We start from the raw sequence: 17,884 nt of genomic DNA, 5'->3' as shown, positions 1-17,884 counted from the left end.
TGCAGTAATTTTTTCCCCCTTAGCTATTTTTTTGCATTTGGCCCATTACCCAATCTTGTAAACAAACATACAAGTCGAATTCTGATCCTTGATTTAAGATTGTGAATATGCACTCAGAAACAGGCTGAGGATTGCTGATCACCACTCAAACATAATTGCAAGAGACTAGAAAAATTCCACAGCTTGCTGCAGAAGAATAGAGTCCAATATTTTTTGTGCGATGTTGCCAGGGTCTTTGACAACTGTTGAAAACCAAAAAGTGATTATTTTTCAACCTAAACTCTCACAGACTACCCTAGCTGGAAAAAGTGAAGGAGAGGACAATCAAAATAAGCAAGGGCCTTGCATGCTTTTCCTACAACAGGGGTGTCCAAACTTGGGAAGCTTAAGACTTGTGGACTTCAACTCCCAGGATTCCCCAGCCGGCATGGCTGGCTGGGGAATTCTGGGAGTTGAAGTCCACAAGTCTTAAGCTTCCCAAGTTTGGACACCCCTGTCCTACAAGGAAAGGCTAGGACAGAGATGGCTAAACTTTTTGTCGTTGTGTGCCGAAAGCGTGCATGCCCACACCCATAATGCAATGCAAGTGCAAGCCCCCCCCACTCCCTACCCCTGTGCATGCATGTGCAACCCCCCTGTACTCCCTGCGTGACCACCCCCTCCCCTGTGCCCTGTTTTGGGCCTAGCAGGCCTCCCTAAAGCCTCCTGGGACCAAAAATGGGGCGGGGGGAAGCACCGCACCTCCCCTTCCTTCTACGCATGCAAGAACAACCCCATGCATGCAAGCGTGTCCCTTACACATGTAAGAGCATCTTTTGTATGTGCCCTGCGCATGCACGGCAGAGAGGCAAAAGTCAGCTGGCCAGTAGGAGGCGTGCGTGTATGTGTGGTGGAGCTGAGCTAAGGCGACAGCTCTCATGCCCGCAGAGAGGGCTCCGCTTGCCATCTATGGCATACGTGCCATAGATTCGCCATCACAGGGCTGGGATGTTTGGAACCGTAATGCAGGGAAGAAAAATGAAGGATGTCAGGAAATTGTACAAAGCATGGAGAAAAAGCATAGCATGAAGTTTTCTCATTATGCAAAACTTTTAGATAGTAACCCATGGAACTAAATAGAAGATATAAAACAATTTTTTCAAACCGTGTGTAATTTTTGAATTCATTAATACTAGGTGTAATTAATGACATGGATAATTCTAAAAGGAGCTTGGATAAATTGGTTGGGATGGGTCCATCAAGAGCTATCTTGATAAGTGTCAGCATCAACACACAACGTTGAAGATTCTTGTGACTTGAAGATGGGGGCCAGCATGCCAAAAATACCAATTGTGAAGCAACAATATGGGACAACATGTGTTTCCTTCTTATGGGAACTTCAGGAGGCTCTAGTTGGCCACTAAGAGAGACAAAATGCTGGATGCAGATGGGTCCTTGACTAATGAAGGATACAGAGCGCCCTTAACTTCATGTTATTAGATGAGGATGAAGGGTGAAAATATTTGACTAAGAAATCCACAGTGAACTTTAAATGGGCAGGGTGGAGAGAATTTTTTTTTAAAAGATGCTCTTTAATTGAACAATTTTCAAATCAGGAATTGGGGCTCCACCTGCAGGCCTGTTAAGTTGCTTGTTTTAGTTCTCTATGATGAGAGTAATTGTCATAGGTCAGTGTCACCGTGTCTGTGTGTTTCTCCTTCTCCTTTTTTTCTTGTTTAAAGAGAGTTGGCCATGGAGATAAAAACCACGCTGATGCGGACCGATCCCCTGTTTTCCTGCAATTTGTGGACTCTGTCTGGCAGATGACGAGACAGGTATATTTTGGGGACAGCAAAGAACCTCAGAAATAATAATATTCCTCCGATTTGGTTGTCGAGCCAACATAAAGTCAGTGTGTCACCGTTTCTGTGTAGCAACTGCAAAGATTCACTTAACAAGCGTAGTAAGAAAGGTTGTAAAATGGGGCAAACTTCATTTTAACAACCGTTTCGCTTACAGCGGAAATTTTGGGTCAATTGTAGTCATAAGGACGACCTGTAACCTAAAGGCTGCAAGGAAGGTGCCAAATGAAGGCTACGATTAGCCCACTTGTCATCTTCACTCATTAGTAGCAAGTCTTTGGGGTTTTAATTGCAATTTCCTGCCAGTTGTTCCTACAGGCATTCTCTGCTCTGTCAAAAGCTGCCTATAGGTCTGAAGACAGTCTTCCTTTCATTTCTGGTTGTTATTCCACATTTCTGGATAGCATATAGTATACAAAGCAGGTGTTTCTAATTTTTTTGGGAGATAGTTGTATTTCCTAAAGGAAAGGGATGCAAATAGTACCACCGTTCCCCCACTCCCACCCCAATCAAATCTTGGAAGTGGGATAATCTCTTTTATCTTATCACCATGGACGTACACATCAGAGGTAGATTGCTGCTGGTTTGGTCCGGATTGTGCGAACCCAGTAGTATCGCCTGCGGGAGGCTCTGCCCACCCATCTGGATGCTTCGGGCACATACATGAGCAAACCGGGAGGGAAAAAAACCAGAAACTCACCACTGATACACATATACATCCCAAAAGTGCTTTTTCAAAAGGCAACTGGACTTGCCTTGGTATTCTTTGAAAAGGTTTCACTTTTCATCCAAGGAACTTCTTCAGTTCTCATTCTCCACCATTCAATCAGAACTGAAGAAGCTTCTTGGAGAAGAAGCGAAACCTCTTCAAGGAAAAACAAGGAAAGTCCGGTGGCCTTTTGAAAAAGCACCTCTGGGACAACAATGACCTGGGTGAGACACACATGCACTCTTCTCTCCAATATAATTTTTCTGGCAGGAAAATTATTCCTTCAATTGTCATGTGGGAAAAACCCAGTGTAAACCTACTGTGATGTTTTTCCTTTCTTCCCTCCAAGTTTCCCACAGCTTTTGAATTCAACGAGTTCTTACTCATCACCATCCTTGACCATCTCTACAGCTGCCTCTTCGGGACCTTCCTGTGTAACAGTGAGCAGCAGAGAGTGAAAGAGGTAAACCATCACAATGGTACTTTTTAAAAGAATAATAATAATTCTCCCTACTTTGTTTATTTAAAAAAAAAACATTTTCAATTAAGTTATAAAGCATTATATACAGGGTGGCTAAGACGCTGAGCTTGTCGGTCAGAAAGGTTGGTGCTTTGAATACCTAACGCATAACGGAGTGAGCTCCCGCGACTTGTCCCAGCTTCTGCCAACCTAGCAGTTTGAAAGCACGTAAAAAATGCAAGTAGAAAAATAGGGACCACCTTTGTTGGGAAGGTAACAGCGTTCCATGCGCCTTCGGCATTTACTCATGCCAGCCACATGACCATGGAGAACGTCTTTGGACAGTGCTGGGCTTGGCTCTTCGGCTTTGAAACGGAGATGAGCACTGGCCCCTAGAGTCGGGAACGACTAGCACATATGTGCGAGGGGAACCTTTACCTTTACTTACCGTATTTTTTGGAGTATAAGGTGTACCGGAGTATAAGACGCACCAAGGTTTTGAAGAGGCAAAATTAAAAAAAAAAGTTTTTACACTCTGCAAACCTCCCAAAAACGGCCCTGTTTTTTTTTTCAAAAAAGGGGCATGAATAGCCGTTAGGAGGCTTGTAGAGTGTTCCGGGGGGGGGGGGGGGAGCAAAAAACGGCCCGTTTTTTGTCAAAAAAAGGGCAATAGGAAGCTTATAGAGTGCTCCTGGGGGCTGGGGAGGAGACAAAATTGAGCAAAAACCGGCCCATTTTTTGCTCATTTCTGCCCTCCCCAGCCCCCAGGAGCTCTCTGAAAGCCTCCTACAGGCTCTGCATGGCCATTTTGGTGAAGGAGGCAGGGTTTCAGGAGGCAAAAAATGCTGTATTCAGTATACAAGATGCACCCAGATTTTCAGCCTCTTTTTTGAGGGAAAAAGGTGTGTCTTATACTCCGAAAAATACGGTATAAAGTATTATAAAATGCAAAAGTAAATAAAAGAGCAGTGAGGGGGAAGGAGAAAGGAGAGAGAGAAGGAAAGGCAGGGAAAAGAAAAAGAAGCATCGACTTCCGATTCGCTCTGTTGCAGTCGAATAAGGCGTTCCCATCAAATCAAAGCTTTTTGTTTTTCTATTATAATATGAACAAGTGATTTCTATAAAAATCTATCAATCTAATCTATAAAATCCAAAGTCAGAGAGCTATGTCCTTTTCCACATCAAGCACGAATTTCAGAAGCGGTCTCCGTGTGGAGACAAAAGTACTTATGTTCTTCTCTTTAATCAGAGTAGTCAGTTTTGCCATTTTAGCCAACTCCATCAACTTCTGCTTCTCTTCTTCCATGGTAGTATCAAAGTGTCTTTCCATATTTGCGCATACAATTACGCTTTGCTGCTGTCAACACGTATTGTAAAAAAAAGTTCCATTTTTTTTCTCCAGTTCTTTTACCATTAGTCCCAAAAGGGAAAAAATTGGTTTCATTTCTATCTTCATTTTCAGAATTTTCTGTATTAGGGTAAGAATCATACTCCAATTTTTTAAATTTATTTTTTGCTTTATCACATGTCCATGCATAAATCAGCGGTCACCAACTGGTGGTCTGTGGACCACTGGTAGTCTGGGAGAAAATTTTGGTGGTCCACAGAAAAATTATTTGCATTTTTTATATTGCACTAAATCAGGGGTCTTTAAACTACGACCTCTGGGCCAGATACGTGCAATGAATATTTGTGTTGCTAGAGAGTGTCTCCCCCTTTGGGGTCTCTTTGTGCAGGTTAGAGGGGGACAGAAATTCTGACTTGGGGTCTGCTTCAGCCTCCTGGTGTGGGGCTTTGGGCAAAGGGTGGAGGGAAGCGCCGCTGGTGGCAAAGAGCCTCATTCCAGTGGGACTGCATCATGGCCTGGAACTGGCTGGCCATCTTAGCCCACTGAGCCTCCAGGCGTCGGTACCTGGCCTTGCACTCCCGCAGGTCTTCCCTCTGCTTGGAAAAGATCCAATTTGAACTGAGCCAGCTGTTTTGCCAAGCTGCTTAGCTCCAATAACTGCTTCCTATTGCGGCCTTAAGGAGCCCGGGCAGGCAGGCGAGGAGTGGCTGGGAGGTGTGAGTAGAGGCCAGCGAGGCACCCCTCGATGTGAGCGACATCGAATTGGCCACGCCCACCCAGTCACATGACCACCTAGCCACACCCACCTAACCCATCACTAGGCAGATCGTATTAGTGGGTCACAGGATTTAAAATTATGAATTTAGTGGTCCCTGAGGTCCGAAAGCTTGGTGACCCCTTCTCTAAGATGATAAAAAGTCCCTCCTTTATTTTTACACTTCCAATATTCATTCAACATGCCTTTATTCATCTTAGGTGGCTTAGGTGTTAAGCACCAACGATATATCATCTTATGAAAATTCTCTTTTAAATGATAACTTAATGTAAATGTTAAAGCCTTCGCCCACATCGTTTATGTATACTTCTGAAATGGAACCACGTCCTTGCTCCTTGCAGGGCCTTTCGGGAAAGACCATATCACTGTGGTCCTACATCAACAGTCAGCTTGAAGACTTCAGCAACCCTCTGTATGCCAACTACACCAATCATGTGTTGTATCCGGTGGCCAGCATGCGTCACTTAGAGCTTTGGGTAGGATATTACATCCGGTGGAATCCTCGAATGAAACCACAGGTAAGCCAGAGATTCATGGCAACGAGAAAGGAGACTTGGATCAAAATCAGATGTTTCTTAGGATTGCAAATACATGGACTTTCTGTTTTGCCGTACAAGCAGTCTCGACTTACAATAGTTCATTTATTGATGGCGCAGTGGTTAGAGTGCAGTACTGCAGGCTACTTCTGCTGCCTGCTGGCTGCCTGCAATTTGGCAGTTCGAATCTCACCCAGGCTCAAAGGTTGACTCAGCCTTCCATCCGAAGTCTGTAAAATGAGGACCTAGATTGTTGGGGGCAATAGGCTGATTCTGTAAACCACTTAGACAGGTTTATAGAATCAGTGTAAAGTGCCGTAAAGCACTGTGAAGTGGTATATACGTACATCTTAAGTGCTTATTGCTATTCTGGGACTCTGCTAGGTCATGAAAAAAGTCTTCTAGATTTTTATAAGGTGCTTTTTTTTTTAAAGAGGCTACCGGACTTTCTGATTTTTTTCTTTGAAGACGTTTAGCTTCTGAAGAAGCTTCTTGGAGGAGAAGCGAAACATCTTCAAAGAAAAAAACCAAAAAGCCCCGTTGCCTCTTTTTTAAAAAAACACCTTTGGGACAACCATGACTTGGATGACTTAAAATCTCCATAGACATTCTGTCTCAGGAGTGAGCAAGGCGTGGTGTTTTTTTGTTTCGCCATTAGGAACCCGTCCACAATCGCTACAAAGAACTCCTGGCCAAACGAGCGGAACTCCAGAAAAAAGTGGAAGAGCTTCAGCGAGAAATCACCAACCGCTCCACTTCCTCCTCGGAGAGGGCCGGTTCCCCTGCGCAGTGTGTTACGCCAGTCCAGACGATTGTATGACATCGCGCTCTCCCGTCTTCCAAAACCTGACGCTCTTCCCCCACGCCTTGACCGCGTCCCCTGGCTGGCCTCGGGGGTGAGCTGTAACCCAACACAGCGGGAAAGCGACAGATCGAGGAGAAGCTGGGACAGGACTTTTTGTTGGTGGCCCCTTTTTCTAAGAAAGAAGCTGTCTTAAGTCTAGAGACACTGTATTTATTATGGTCTACTTCTCCAGGGTATTTTATTACAGCTGTAGCACTACAAGAGGTGGAATCTTTTCTTTCGTTTAAAAACCTCTTATATCATTAATTTTCTTGTGGGCTAATTAAGAGGAAAGTAGCTGCATGGCATCTCAAGACCCAACTATAGGACGCTTATTAAGGAGTTCAAAATCTTTAGCACTGACTTTTGTGGGGGAGTGATGCACTTATACAGGGTCCTACTTATTTCAAACCTCAGCTGCCTGAATGCAAAGAGCCTCATAGGGACTTACGATGCATACGGTGGGCTTGGCTGATTTTACCTTGTCCACTTTCAAACTGCTCCACAAACGCAAAGGGATTTGCAAGTGGAATGCAAGTCATGGTGCATTGCATTTTAGGAAAGAAGAATATTCATTGCAATCGTGCATATGAAAGCTATGCATTATTGGCTTTTGATGCTTATCAGTCATAAGACTATTTTGTGCCTCATTCTTGCTGAAAGATGACCTCCAAAGGGGGAAAAGAGCAAGAATTCAAAACTTCTGAGGTTAATTGCTTTACACAGGGATGGGGAAACAAGCGTGTTGTCCATATACGTTTCTAAGTGGCATTCGTGTAAAGAGGAAAACATTGAAGTCCTCCAGATGTGAAAACTCCTGAAAATCCCAGTAATTCAATAGCTGGAGGATATTCAGGTGAGGAAAGGCTATTGGTGAAGATGCTGGAGATTGAAGCCATACATCTAGCCAACACCTACTGTTCCCTCACCTAGGCTAGGGAAAAGTAACTTAGAAGCATCTATGGGAGTAGGCTAAATGTTGTCCTTTAATGACCCCATAATCCCTCGCAGGGTGGGGTCAGGACAACTGAATGAAGCTGAAGTATTTCCTGGCCGGATGCCTTTCTTATTGCCAATGCGGAGTTTTGTTCTGCAGATGTATTCTCAGTGTGCCCAGAGAGGGAAATATCAGCCTCTGCCTAGGATTGAACTCTTGATTGTGAGGGGAGCACTCCACCTCTAGGCCACCGCACCACTCATTATGAGAGTAGGCCAAATGTATCCATCTAGTCTTATCTCTGGGTGCTGTGATTTGTGGATCAGGCAATTAAACCATACACCATGGTAAGAGAAATGAGAGTCTTGTTCACGCAGTGCTGTCAAAAAGGATCCAAATATAAATGATATTGTTTACTCACTTTTGATTTGGCTACTTGGGTCAACCAGGACCAGAGGTTTAGTCTTCCACGCTTTTCAACGTGCGCTGAAGTCCATCCTCCAGAGAACTTCTCTCTACCAGAATACCCATTCTGGCAGAGAGACGTTCTGGTAGGGAGGAGTTCCCTGAGGATAAGTGTTCTCAACTAGGCTTCCCAAGATCATGAAGCAGACTCCTCGTCCCGATAAAACCCCTTTTATTTAGGTTAAAGGGAATTCCTCTCCAGCAAAGTCCTGTCTTTCGTGAGATTTCACAATTACAGACCTTTATCAGGCTTGGAGAGCTGCCAGGCCGATATCTTCCAAACGCCATGCTGTAGCAGCAATTATTTGGCAAGAAGTGAGGAGCAGATCTTCACTCTAATGAATTGAAATAATTGTCTCCTGCAAACTCCCCTCCCCTTTCGCTCCTCTTTATTCCCTATGGGAGGGGCCATTCACCATCTGTACTTTTACTCCCAAGTCGGCCCTTGTTCCTTAGCTGTTCCCTTCTCCTGGCAGCTCCGTGCATGCGCACATCAGGAACATGCTCCAGTTGCTCTTCTACCCCACTGATCTCCGACTCCAAAGGCAGCTGATAACTGTCAGACGGCCCTGGCCAGAAACCAGAAGTTCATTGGTGCGCGCGTATGACCACTTGGCAGCTTCTCTTCCGGGGTTCGTCGATGAGCATGCGTGCACGCATACCCCCACATTCGGTGCCAGAAAGGTTCGCCCTCACTGGTCTTGAGCAGAGGGCTGGACTAGAAGACCTCCAAGGTCCCTTCCAGCTCTATTCTGATTCAAAGCCAGCAAATGGTGATCAATGAATCCGGGACACTGCAACAGGTTTTTATACGTGGCTGGTTTCCAAGTGCCCCAGTCCTGATCACGTGACTGTGGGGATGCCTCCGGAGGGAGAAAAACGGCCGAACGGTCAACCTAGAAGTTCATTCCCGAATTTCCGTTGGGTCACTTTTCGCCCTACCCAGGCTTCAGAGAAGCCTCCGGAAGCCTGGGGAGGGCGAAAAACGGTCCAACACCCAAACCGGAAGTTTGGTAACAGACTTCCGGTTTGCCCATTGGGCGGTTCGTCTCCTTCCGAAGGCTCAGGAAGTCTCCAGAGGGGGAAAACCTGCCAAAAATCAAGGCCAAAAAATCAACTGGCCAGCATGCGCAGGAACGCTGGAGCTGACAGGGCAATGCCTCGCGTGCCCTCAGAAATGGCTCCGTGTGCCACCTGTAGCATGTGCGTCATAGGTTTGCCATCACAGATTTAGGGTGTGTGTGTGTGTGTGTGTTTTGGCTAAGATCAAGGGTGGCATCTCCATTACAACTCCCAGCAATCTCATCCAGCATTGGCAACAGCCAGGGTTTAATAGGTCTATAGGCCAAGCATCCTGTATGCTTTCCAGCTACTTTGTAAAGCTTTTTGTATATTAAGCTGGACTTTTTTAACAGCAGCTCCTTTGAGATGCGGGCAATTACAAGGAAATGTGCCAAACTTACAAAGTACAATATAACTTTCCTCCTTTTTGTCAAAGTGCATAGTTTGTGTGTGTGTTTGTGTGGTCATGAGGATGTGGGACAGGACTGAGCTGTTTCTTCTGGTGGACATGGAATAATATGGGATGATAACAGCAGACTCTGGATCTTTAGGCTTCAGAGAGGCTGCACTGCTTCTATAAGGACAAATATATCTAATATTCCAGGAAATTCAATCAGAATCCTCACAAATCGATCACATACAATCTGTTCCAGCATTTCCACCAAGGTAGAGCCAAGCCTTCTCTACAAACCCTTAACTGCGTTAACTTGGGGATAGCTTTCTTATATTTGTCTTAAACACGATTATTCGTCATGCATTGCCTTGAGGGAAAAGATGTTATGAACCAGAGAGTAAAATGCCACTTACTTGTTTGATGGCTACTGTATTTCACTCCCCCCCCCCACCGCCACCACGCCAAAGATTGGGGAAGGCTGGAAGAGATTGTCCCTTAACAAGATTTGACAAATACGTTCTGATGCCATTTTAAATCATTTCTCCTATAATGCATAGAAAAGATTTCCTCTATATAAACAAGCCAGTGCAGTACGCCAAACAAGCTGTTCCGTTTCTGAAGAGGAATGCAAAATTATTCTTGACATGTTACAGATAAAAGTTGCACTTCTGGTTGAGATTGTTAGCATCTGTTACCAAACAACTTGCGGCCCATTTAGAAAAGGAGCTACCGAACAGTTAAGATATATGAGACAGACCTAGTAATGTCCAGTTTATTAGTAGCGCATAGCATTTTTCAACAGATAAGATTTAAGCATAACTTCAGATTCAGTCTTGCAAAATAGCTTTGTCACGATTGGCCTACAGGCTTGCTTTGTAATTGAGAACCTATGGCAATGCGTCAGCCTCTTACTCTAAGTATGCTAAGGGGAGAGAAGTCAGCTAGCGTAAAAGGCGTCCCCAATTTTGGGTGCTCTAAAACCAATTACAATTCTCCCATTAGCATGACCGATGGGCAATGAGATTTGTAGTCCAAGACATCTAAAACAGTAACTGCATAAGTGACACATCCTTATGACTAGGTTGTACTCCACTCATGGATTAGAGGTAGAGCAATCATTTTCATGATCCTATCTCTGTATTTGGAACAGAAGCTTAAAGGTTCATTATTAAAAGTTTATTTGTGTGAGCACTCTGCTCTTACACAAATGATCTCCCTGACAAAGAAGTGTTCCTTTTTCCAAACTGCTGCCTTTCAGGCCACAACAGTCAAAAAATTGTGTGTCTATTGTTGCCAGGTTCCTTCTTTCAAATAATTTATATTTATGCACTTAGGGACGCGGTGGCTCAGTGTCTTAGCCACTGTCCATCAGAAAGGTTAAATCCCTAGCACCACGTAACGGAGTGAGCTCCCGTTACTTGTCCCAGCTTCTGCCAACCTAGCAGTTTGAAAGCACGTAAAAATGCAAGTAGAAAAATAGGGACCACCTTTGGTGGGAAGGTAACAGCGTTCCGTGCGCCTTCAGCGTTTAGTCATGCCGGCCACATGACCACAGAGACATCTTTGGACAGCGCTGGCTCTTCAGCTTTGAAATGGAGTTGAGCACCACCCCCTGTAGTCGGGAACGACTAGCACATATGTGTGAGGGAAATCTTTACCTTACTTAGGTATGTGTTTGGACTAGCATTGTCTAGCAAAAGGAGGACCCAAATCGTTGGGGCCAATATGCTGACTCTATAAACCACTTTATAGGGCTTTAAAGTACTGTGAAGGGGTATATAAGTCTAGCTGCTATTGCTATATTCTTCTCACTTTTCTCTTGCTATTTTCTTGCATGGAAGCCCACCGAGGCAGTGTTGCTGTTCCTTCCAATCTGCTTGTTTGAAAGAAAGTGATTCAATCTTGACACCGCTTTCAACATAGCATAAGAGTTTGAAGGGACCCTATACCATTTCAGACAAATGATTGTCCAATCTCTTCTTAAAAACTTCCAGTGTTGGAGCATTCACAACTTCTGGAGGCAAGTTGTTCCTCTGATTAATTGTTCAGTCAGAAAATCTCTCCTAGATTGCTTCTTTCTTTGATTAGTTTCCACCCATTGCTTCTTGCCCTACCCTCAGATGGTTTGGAGAATAACTTAACTCTCTCTTTGTGGCAGCCCCCGAGTTATTGGAACACTGCTATCATGTCACCCTTAGTCCCTCTTTTCATCAAACTAGACAGTTCCTACAGCTGTTCTTCATATGTTTTATCTTTTAAAGTTTTAATGCAGGAGTCCCCAAAGTTGGCAGCTTTAAGACTTGTGGACTTCAACTCCCAGAATTCTCCAGCCAGTATGCTGGAGAATTCTGGGAGTTGAAGTCCACAAGTCTTAAAGTTGTCAACTTTGGGGACCCCTGCTTTAAAGCATCCCCAGTTCTAATCCTGGCCACTTTAACTTCTTTTATTTGCAACCCAAAAGTCACCGTCCATCCTCCAGTTGATCCGTTTTCAATCCTGACCCTTTAATATTTTGCTTCGAGCCCAAGCAAAGATTCCTTCTATCTGGTCTCTATTTGCAAAAAGAAATGGAGAGATTAGACTGCATTGAGGAGGAGTGCTCCTTTCTCTGCTTCAGCAGGAGATGGAAATAGGCTGCGCCCACCAACTACTTTGCCAGTTGTCCCTTCTCATTTCAGCCAGCAATGGGCCATCTGTCAGCAAGGCAAAATGTCAACTAATGAGGCTACCTGCTTTGTGCGTGGATTACACAGATCAGTTCCTTGAGCCCAGCAGTTTATAGAAAGCGGGAGATCAAAGAGCCAACTGGTTTTCACAACTAATTTATTATATTTGCCTTTATTGCAGTCCAATCAAAGCTCAAAAAAGTGCAGGCCATTTCGAGTTACTACTACAGTCCAATCTCCGGAAAAGCCTTTACATTATTAATATAATAAATAATATTGTTGCATGTACATTAAAACTGCCTAGTACCAGAACCACCAAGCAGATCTTCTAGTCTAGGGAATATTAGGTTTTAAAAAGCTGCCTGCCAGTATTAAACAGCATGATCGAAGGCACCATTTATTTTTGGGAAAAATAAAATACGTGTATTAAACCTGCTTTTCAGCAGAACAGTAGAAATGAGATTAAAATTAACTTGGCAATTCAGTTTCACTCTGAAACAGCATCCTTTCAAAATCCCAGGGCTTAAAATGGATGTAAAATTCTTTTTTTAAAAAAGTGGCGTTTAATTGAATGCCAAAGAAAATCTCCTCACCTCTGTGCATAATTTCCGTATTTCTAAACAGGAGCATCTTGCTCAAGCATCGAGACATGAGTGGAGTTCTCCATGCTGAGAAGAAAAAAAGCTTGTTTCCTTTTAAAGAAAAAGCTACTTATGAGACCTTGAAAAGGGACACGAGGCTTCGTACCACCCTTGCTCCATTCAAAGGCACCGTGTGTTTTATAAAGCAAAGTCAAAACTCTGCCAAAAATAACAATCCTGATGCCTTTCCCAGTTGATTTTCAATGCTCCAAATGAATTTTAAAAAAGAAAAAGAAACCCATGCGTAGAAGGAAGTCATCGCAAGCAACGAGTACCATGGTCAGAAGGCAAGGATGACCTTTCGTAGCAAAATATCCCATGAGTGGTGGTGCCAATGTGGGGCTTTAGCAATGAAATAATAAGAGGCCGGCCTATCCTTGCTTCCTTTCTACCCATCCCCAGCTCCCCTCCACGATGATAACACAATCAGGCATACAGGTAGCATAGGAGAAGCCTTTCTTTACAAGGTGCCACTATGGTATCGTCTTTCATCTAGCTGGTTGGGCTGCAGCCAGAATGATAAAAGGTGCAAACCCCTCCGCACCCACACACACCCACACCCACGCATGAGGGGAAGGCAAGTCAGCAGTCCCAGCTGATGTCATCTTTCTGAAGGGAGGATTGTATGCTTTGCATGTCTCTCAGCAGCTGGAGGTTCTTTTTACCCTGCCCGCCGGGCTTCCTCTTCAAGCTGGCCTCTTTCGCCTTCTTCTCTTCGCCCGCTTTGCAGCCATCCCGAGCGCCGTGCTGCTTGGTCTTGCTGAGCTTGAGCTTCTCCAGCTGCACACAAGCCACAGAAAAAGAAATAAGAATCGGGCGTTTTAAAACTACCATATTTTTCGGAGTATAAGACGCACCTTTTTCCCTCAAAAGAGAGGTTGAAAATCTGGGTGCGTCTTATATACTGAATACAGCGTTTTTGGACTCCTGAAACTCTGCCCCCTTCAACTAAATTGCCGTGCATAGCCTTTAGGAGGCTTTCAGAGAGCTCCTGGGGGCTGCGGAGGGCAGAAATGACTGAGAAACGGGCTGCTTTTTGCTCGTTTTTGCCCCCAGCCCCCAGGAGCACTCTATAAGCCTCCTAAAGGCTATGTATGCTCTTTTTTCTGACAAAAAATGAGCCCGTTTTTGCGAAAAACAGGCCATTTTTGGGAGGTCTGCAAAGTGCGAAAACTTTTTTTTTTAATTTGCCTCTTCAAAATCTTGGTACTCCGAAAAATACGGTAACTTCGTTTTTAACTTCCGCTCGTTCCGAAAGTGCCACCCTCCGGTAATTCCTTTCATCTATTTTAGAGGTCTGTTCTTGTTCACTCGCGCACCCATTATTACAAATGGTCTTTGTCTCTTTTCTATTTTCAGCCACTCACAGATCACTTAATTTTTTTCCTTCTCACTCCTTGCACGCTAGATGCCAGAGGAACATTCTACAACATCCAGATCTTTAATTATATTTAAAGGTATGTGAGTCTCCACAAGAAACAAACATATATTCTACACCAGGGGTCGGCAATCTTAAACACTTAAAGAGTCACAAAGGTCCTAACTGGAAGCCCCCCGTTAAATTCTGGAGCCAACCGGAAGTCTGGTTCCCCCCACCATAGAGTCTCCTCCTAGCGTGGCATCTTTTTTCCTTTGCCGACCGGAAGTCCAGTTCCCCCACCATAGAGTCTCCTCCTAGCGCAGCATCCTCTTTCCTCTCCCTGTCCTAACCGAAAGCCCTATCAATTGTGGAGCCAACTGGTGACAGGGAGCCGCAGCAGAGGGATGAAAGAGCCACATGCGGCTCCAGAGCCGCAGGTTGCTGACCCCTGTTCTACACAATCTTTGGGGCACAACTACATTGTTTCAGAGGCAAGCCTACTCCCACCAATTGCAATTTTGCTTCTAATGAATGCAGCACACTATCTCCTTGTTTAAAACATGATACAATTCTTACGTGGACTCAAAGTGTTTTGATTGTGCTTATATTGATGGTTGTTGATCCAGTATCGCAGAAGCTGTTTTTGCCTAGCAATTAATCCTGCAATTAACCCATAGCCTTTCTCTTCTCCCCAGGTAGTCCTCAACGTACGATCATAATTGAGCCCGGAATTATGGTCGTAGGTCATGCTGGTCATCAACTAGGTCACCACATGCCCTCGGCCAATTGTATAACCTTTTTTGGTCATGGTCATTAAGGGAGTCACTGTGGTTGTTAAATCAATGTGACAGTCATTAAACATTTTCCACAGTGGGTGCATTTTTGCTGGACACGAAGTAAAAAAACTGTTTTTTTTGGTTTCTGACAACAATAAAAAAAACACGTCATGTGACAACAATAAAAAAACCACGTCATGTGACTGCGTAATGTTGCGGACGGTCGTCAGAATTTTGACTTTGGGTTGTAAGTAGCCCTAGGGAGGTCTGTCGTAACTTCAAACAGTTGTCAACCCTGACGTGAACCTGGCTGAGGCCATCGGTGAGCCGCAGCGGTTAGAGTGCAGTACTGCAGGCTACTACTGCTGATCACCGGCTGCCAACAGTTTGGCAGTTCGAACCCCACCAGGCTCAAGGTTGACTCAGCCTCCCATCCTTCCAAGGTCGGTAAAATGAGGACCCAGATTGTTGGGGGTGATATGCTGACACTGTAAACTGCTTAGAGAGACGGCTGTAAAGCACTATGAAGGGGTATATAAATCTAAGTGCTATTGCTTTCTTGGAGGCTTCAGGGTGGCCACACAGCAGTGGGAGGGGGGAAATAGTTAGATGGGGTTTGTAGCCAAAACAATAAAGTATTCCTGTGGGAACCAAGGACCTTCTCACAGGTGGCTGGCCAGAGGAGGAGTGAAGTAACCAAGCAACCGGCCAGCAGCTGGATTGGACAGCGTGACCAATGACTTGGGGGAAAGTTTTACTTTTTAATTAGGTGAAAGGCGAGGGAATTTTCAGAGTCGGCTTTTACCAGTTGTGCCAATATGATGTATCCAATAAATTGTCCTTTGAGGAATTTGCCTGCCTCGGAGTTCTGTTTTCTATGGGGGCATCACTTGGAAGGCTGACAACGGTTGCTAAACGATCTGTCATAAGTCGACAACTAGCTGAACTCACATTAATTTTTATGTGTGTAGCAGGCGTGGGTTTCAAAAATGTTTAGAACCTCCTCTGTAGGTGTGGCCTGCTTTGTGGGAGTTGCTTGCCGGCCATGTGACTGGGTGGGAGTGGCTTACCAGCTATGTGTCCGAGTGGGAGTGGCTTGGCAGTCATGTGACTGGGTGGGCGTGGCCAACTTGTAAAATGTGGCGAAACTCACTTAACAATGCTCTTGCTTAGCAACCAAAATGTTGGCTCAGGGACTCTGGCATTGAAGTGTGGAAGTCTTAAAGCTGTCAGGTTACAAGACCCTTGCACCCCTAACCCTTTAGAAAAAAAAAACCCCAGGGGTGTTCAGACTTGACAGCTTTAAGACTTGTGGACTTCAACTCCCAGAATTCCTCCTCTCGCTCTTCATCTTGATGATGTGCGGATGGGCAGGGGGGAGGGAGCTGGAACCGGTTCTAAATGACACTGTAGATTTGTGGAACCTCTTCTATAGAAGAGGTTAGAACTGGCAGGAACCCACCCCTGGTCACACCAAAAAGGAGCAGAAATATAGTTTAAAAATATGTGTAGCTGCAAGGCTATCTACATGGACAATAAAAGATAGCGCTGACAGAAAGGATCAACCGCTCCTCCTCTGCTTGAGAAAAAAGGGAGATGGAGGGAAACAGTACTAATCCTGCAGCTTTAAAATTGCTCTTGTAACAATAGTTCCCAATTCCAACCAATTGGAGCTTACTGAACCTTCAAAACCAATGATAAGAGTAGGTTTCACATGACAAAAGAGGGAAAAAATGGAAGAAACAAGATCAGGCTAAGGAATGGATCATATGGTTCGCGAGCAAATCAAACATAATAAGGCTGCAAGAAATGGAAATGCAGACTGGTCTCTGGTTTAAGGGGAAATATTCAAAGCTCCACCCTATAGGTATAGTTAGCAATTTCTCAGTTTAGTGGGAAGGGAGGCCAATTTACATACAGTACTGACTAAACCTATTGTATATTTAGCTTCATTTTCGCAGAAATACTTGTGTGGCTCAGTGGTTAGAGTGCAGTACTGCAGGTTACTTCTACTGACTGCCGGCTGCCTGCAATTTGGCAGTTCAAATCCCACCAGGCTTAAGGTTGACTCAACCTTCCATCCTTCCGAGGTGGGTAAAATGAGGACCCAGATTGTTGGGGAAAATATGCTGACTCTGTAAAAACCGCTTAAGGAGGGCTGTAAAGCACTGTAAAGGGGTATATAAGTGCTATTACTTTGCAGAGAAGCTGCTGAAGACAACAGAACAGCTTTTTTGAACAGTGTCCTCCAACTGTTCAGAATAACCCCCATCATCTTCCAGTCAAATACATCTAGAATAGGGGTGTCAAACTCAAGGCCTGCAGGCCGGATCTGGTTCACAGGGTGCTTAAATCCGGCCCGCGGAGCTAGCCTGGAAATATCAAAGGACCAGCCCGTGGTGCCTCTGGCACCTACAATGGGCTGCGTGTTGGCCCCTCACCTTGTTTTCACCTTCCAGGGCCTCCTACAGCACTCTGCCAGCCAAAAATGGGCCGAAAATGGGCACGGAAATGGCTGGCAGTGTGCTGTAGGAGGCGATGGAGGGTGAAAATGAGGTGTAGGGAGGCCATGCGTGGATCCCCTGCCCCCCGTTTTTGCCGGCAGGGTGGTGCAGGTTTTTGCCGGCAGGGTGGTGCAGCATCTGTCTGCGCCCACCCACCCCTTTGCCAGCCCGTGGAGACCTACAATGCTGATCCAGCCTTCGAAGAAATCCAGTTTGACACCCCTAATCAAGAAGATGCCAGAAAGGAAGTCTAGTCAAAAAACTGTGGATCAGTTGTCCTTCTGTGTTTGTTCTCGTGCTTCTAACAGTGGCCACAGAATTATCATCTACGGCTTCATGCCTGCAGCCAAGCCCTGATGGAGTTCTTCTGTTTCAGCAATTCCTACCGCAGGCAGGCCGATGTATATATCCAAGACTCGGGATCCCAGAAGGTTGCATAGCCTTCCATTCTTTGGGTTTTACCAAAGCTAGACGGTGTTATGCAGCAAATATTGGCATTTGATTTGCAGAGACATAATAAATAGGCGCTTCCCTTGCTTTCGGAAGAGGAACCTACAATAGGTCAA

General features: G+C 44.9%; 2 protein-coding genes across 4 annotated transcripts in view; one reads left to right on the top strand and one right to left on the bottom strand.

The window, feature by feature from the left end:
* Nucleotides 1-6,735, top strand: part of MTMR2 (myotubularin related protein 2) — a 47,848-nt gene extending 41,113 nt beyond the window's left edge. Inside the window, exons 12-16 of the mRNA XM_081950704.1 lie at nt 1,722-1,814; nt 2,900-3,013; nt 5,475-5,651; nt 6,328-6,572; nt 6,613-6,735. Of these exons, the coding sequence (XP_081806830.1) occupies nt 1,722-1,814; nt 2,900-3,013; nt 5,475-5,651; nt 6,328-6,489 (546 nt within the window). The 3' untranslated portion in view covers nt 6,490-6,572; nt 6,613-6,735. The remainder of the gene's footprint in view (nt 1-1,721; nt 1,815-2,899; nt 3,014-5,474; nt 5,652-6,327; nt 6,573-6,612) is intronic.
* A 5,442-nt stretch (nt 6,736-12,177) lies between these two features.
* CEP57 (centrosomal protein 57) overlaps nt 12,178-17,884 on the bottom strand; it is a 32,769-nt gene continuing 27,062 nt past the window's right edge. For 2 of the 3 annotated variants that reach the window (XM_081950702.1, XM_081950703.1), the window contains exon 11: nt 12,178-13,458. In XM_081950702.1, the coding sequence (XP_081806828.1) occupies nt 13,261-13,458 (198 nt within the window). In that variant the 3' untranslated portion in view covers nt 12,178-13,260. The remainder of the gene's footprint in view (nt 13,459-17,884) is intronic. The other variant, XR_014175186.1, reaches the window with a different exon arrangement.

The sequence above is a fragment of the Natrix helvetica genome (assembly GCF_964273705.1).
Source record: "Natrix helvetica genome assembly, chromosome: 4".
NCBI classification, from domain to species: Eukaryota; Metazoa; Chordata; class Lepidosauria; order Squamata; family Natricidae; genus Natrix; species Natrix helvetica.
Note: the sequence above shows the minus strand (reverse complement) of the source record. Positions and strands in the feature narration are given on the sequence as shown.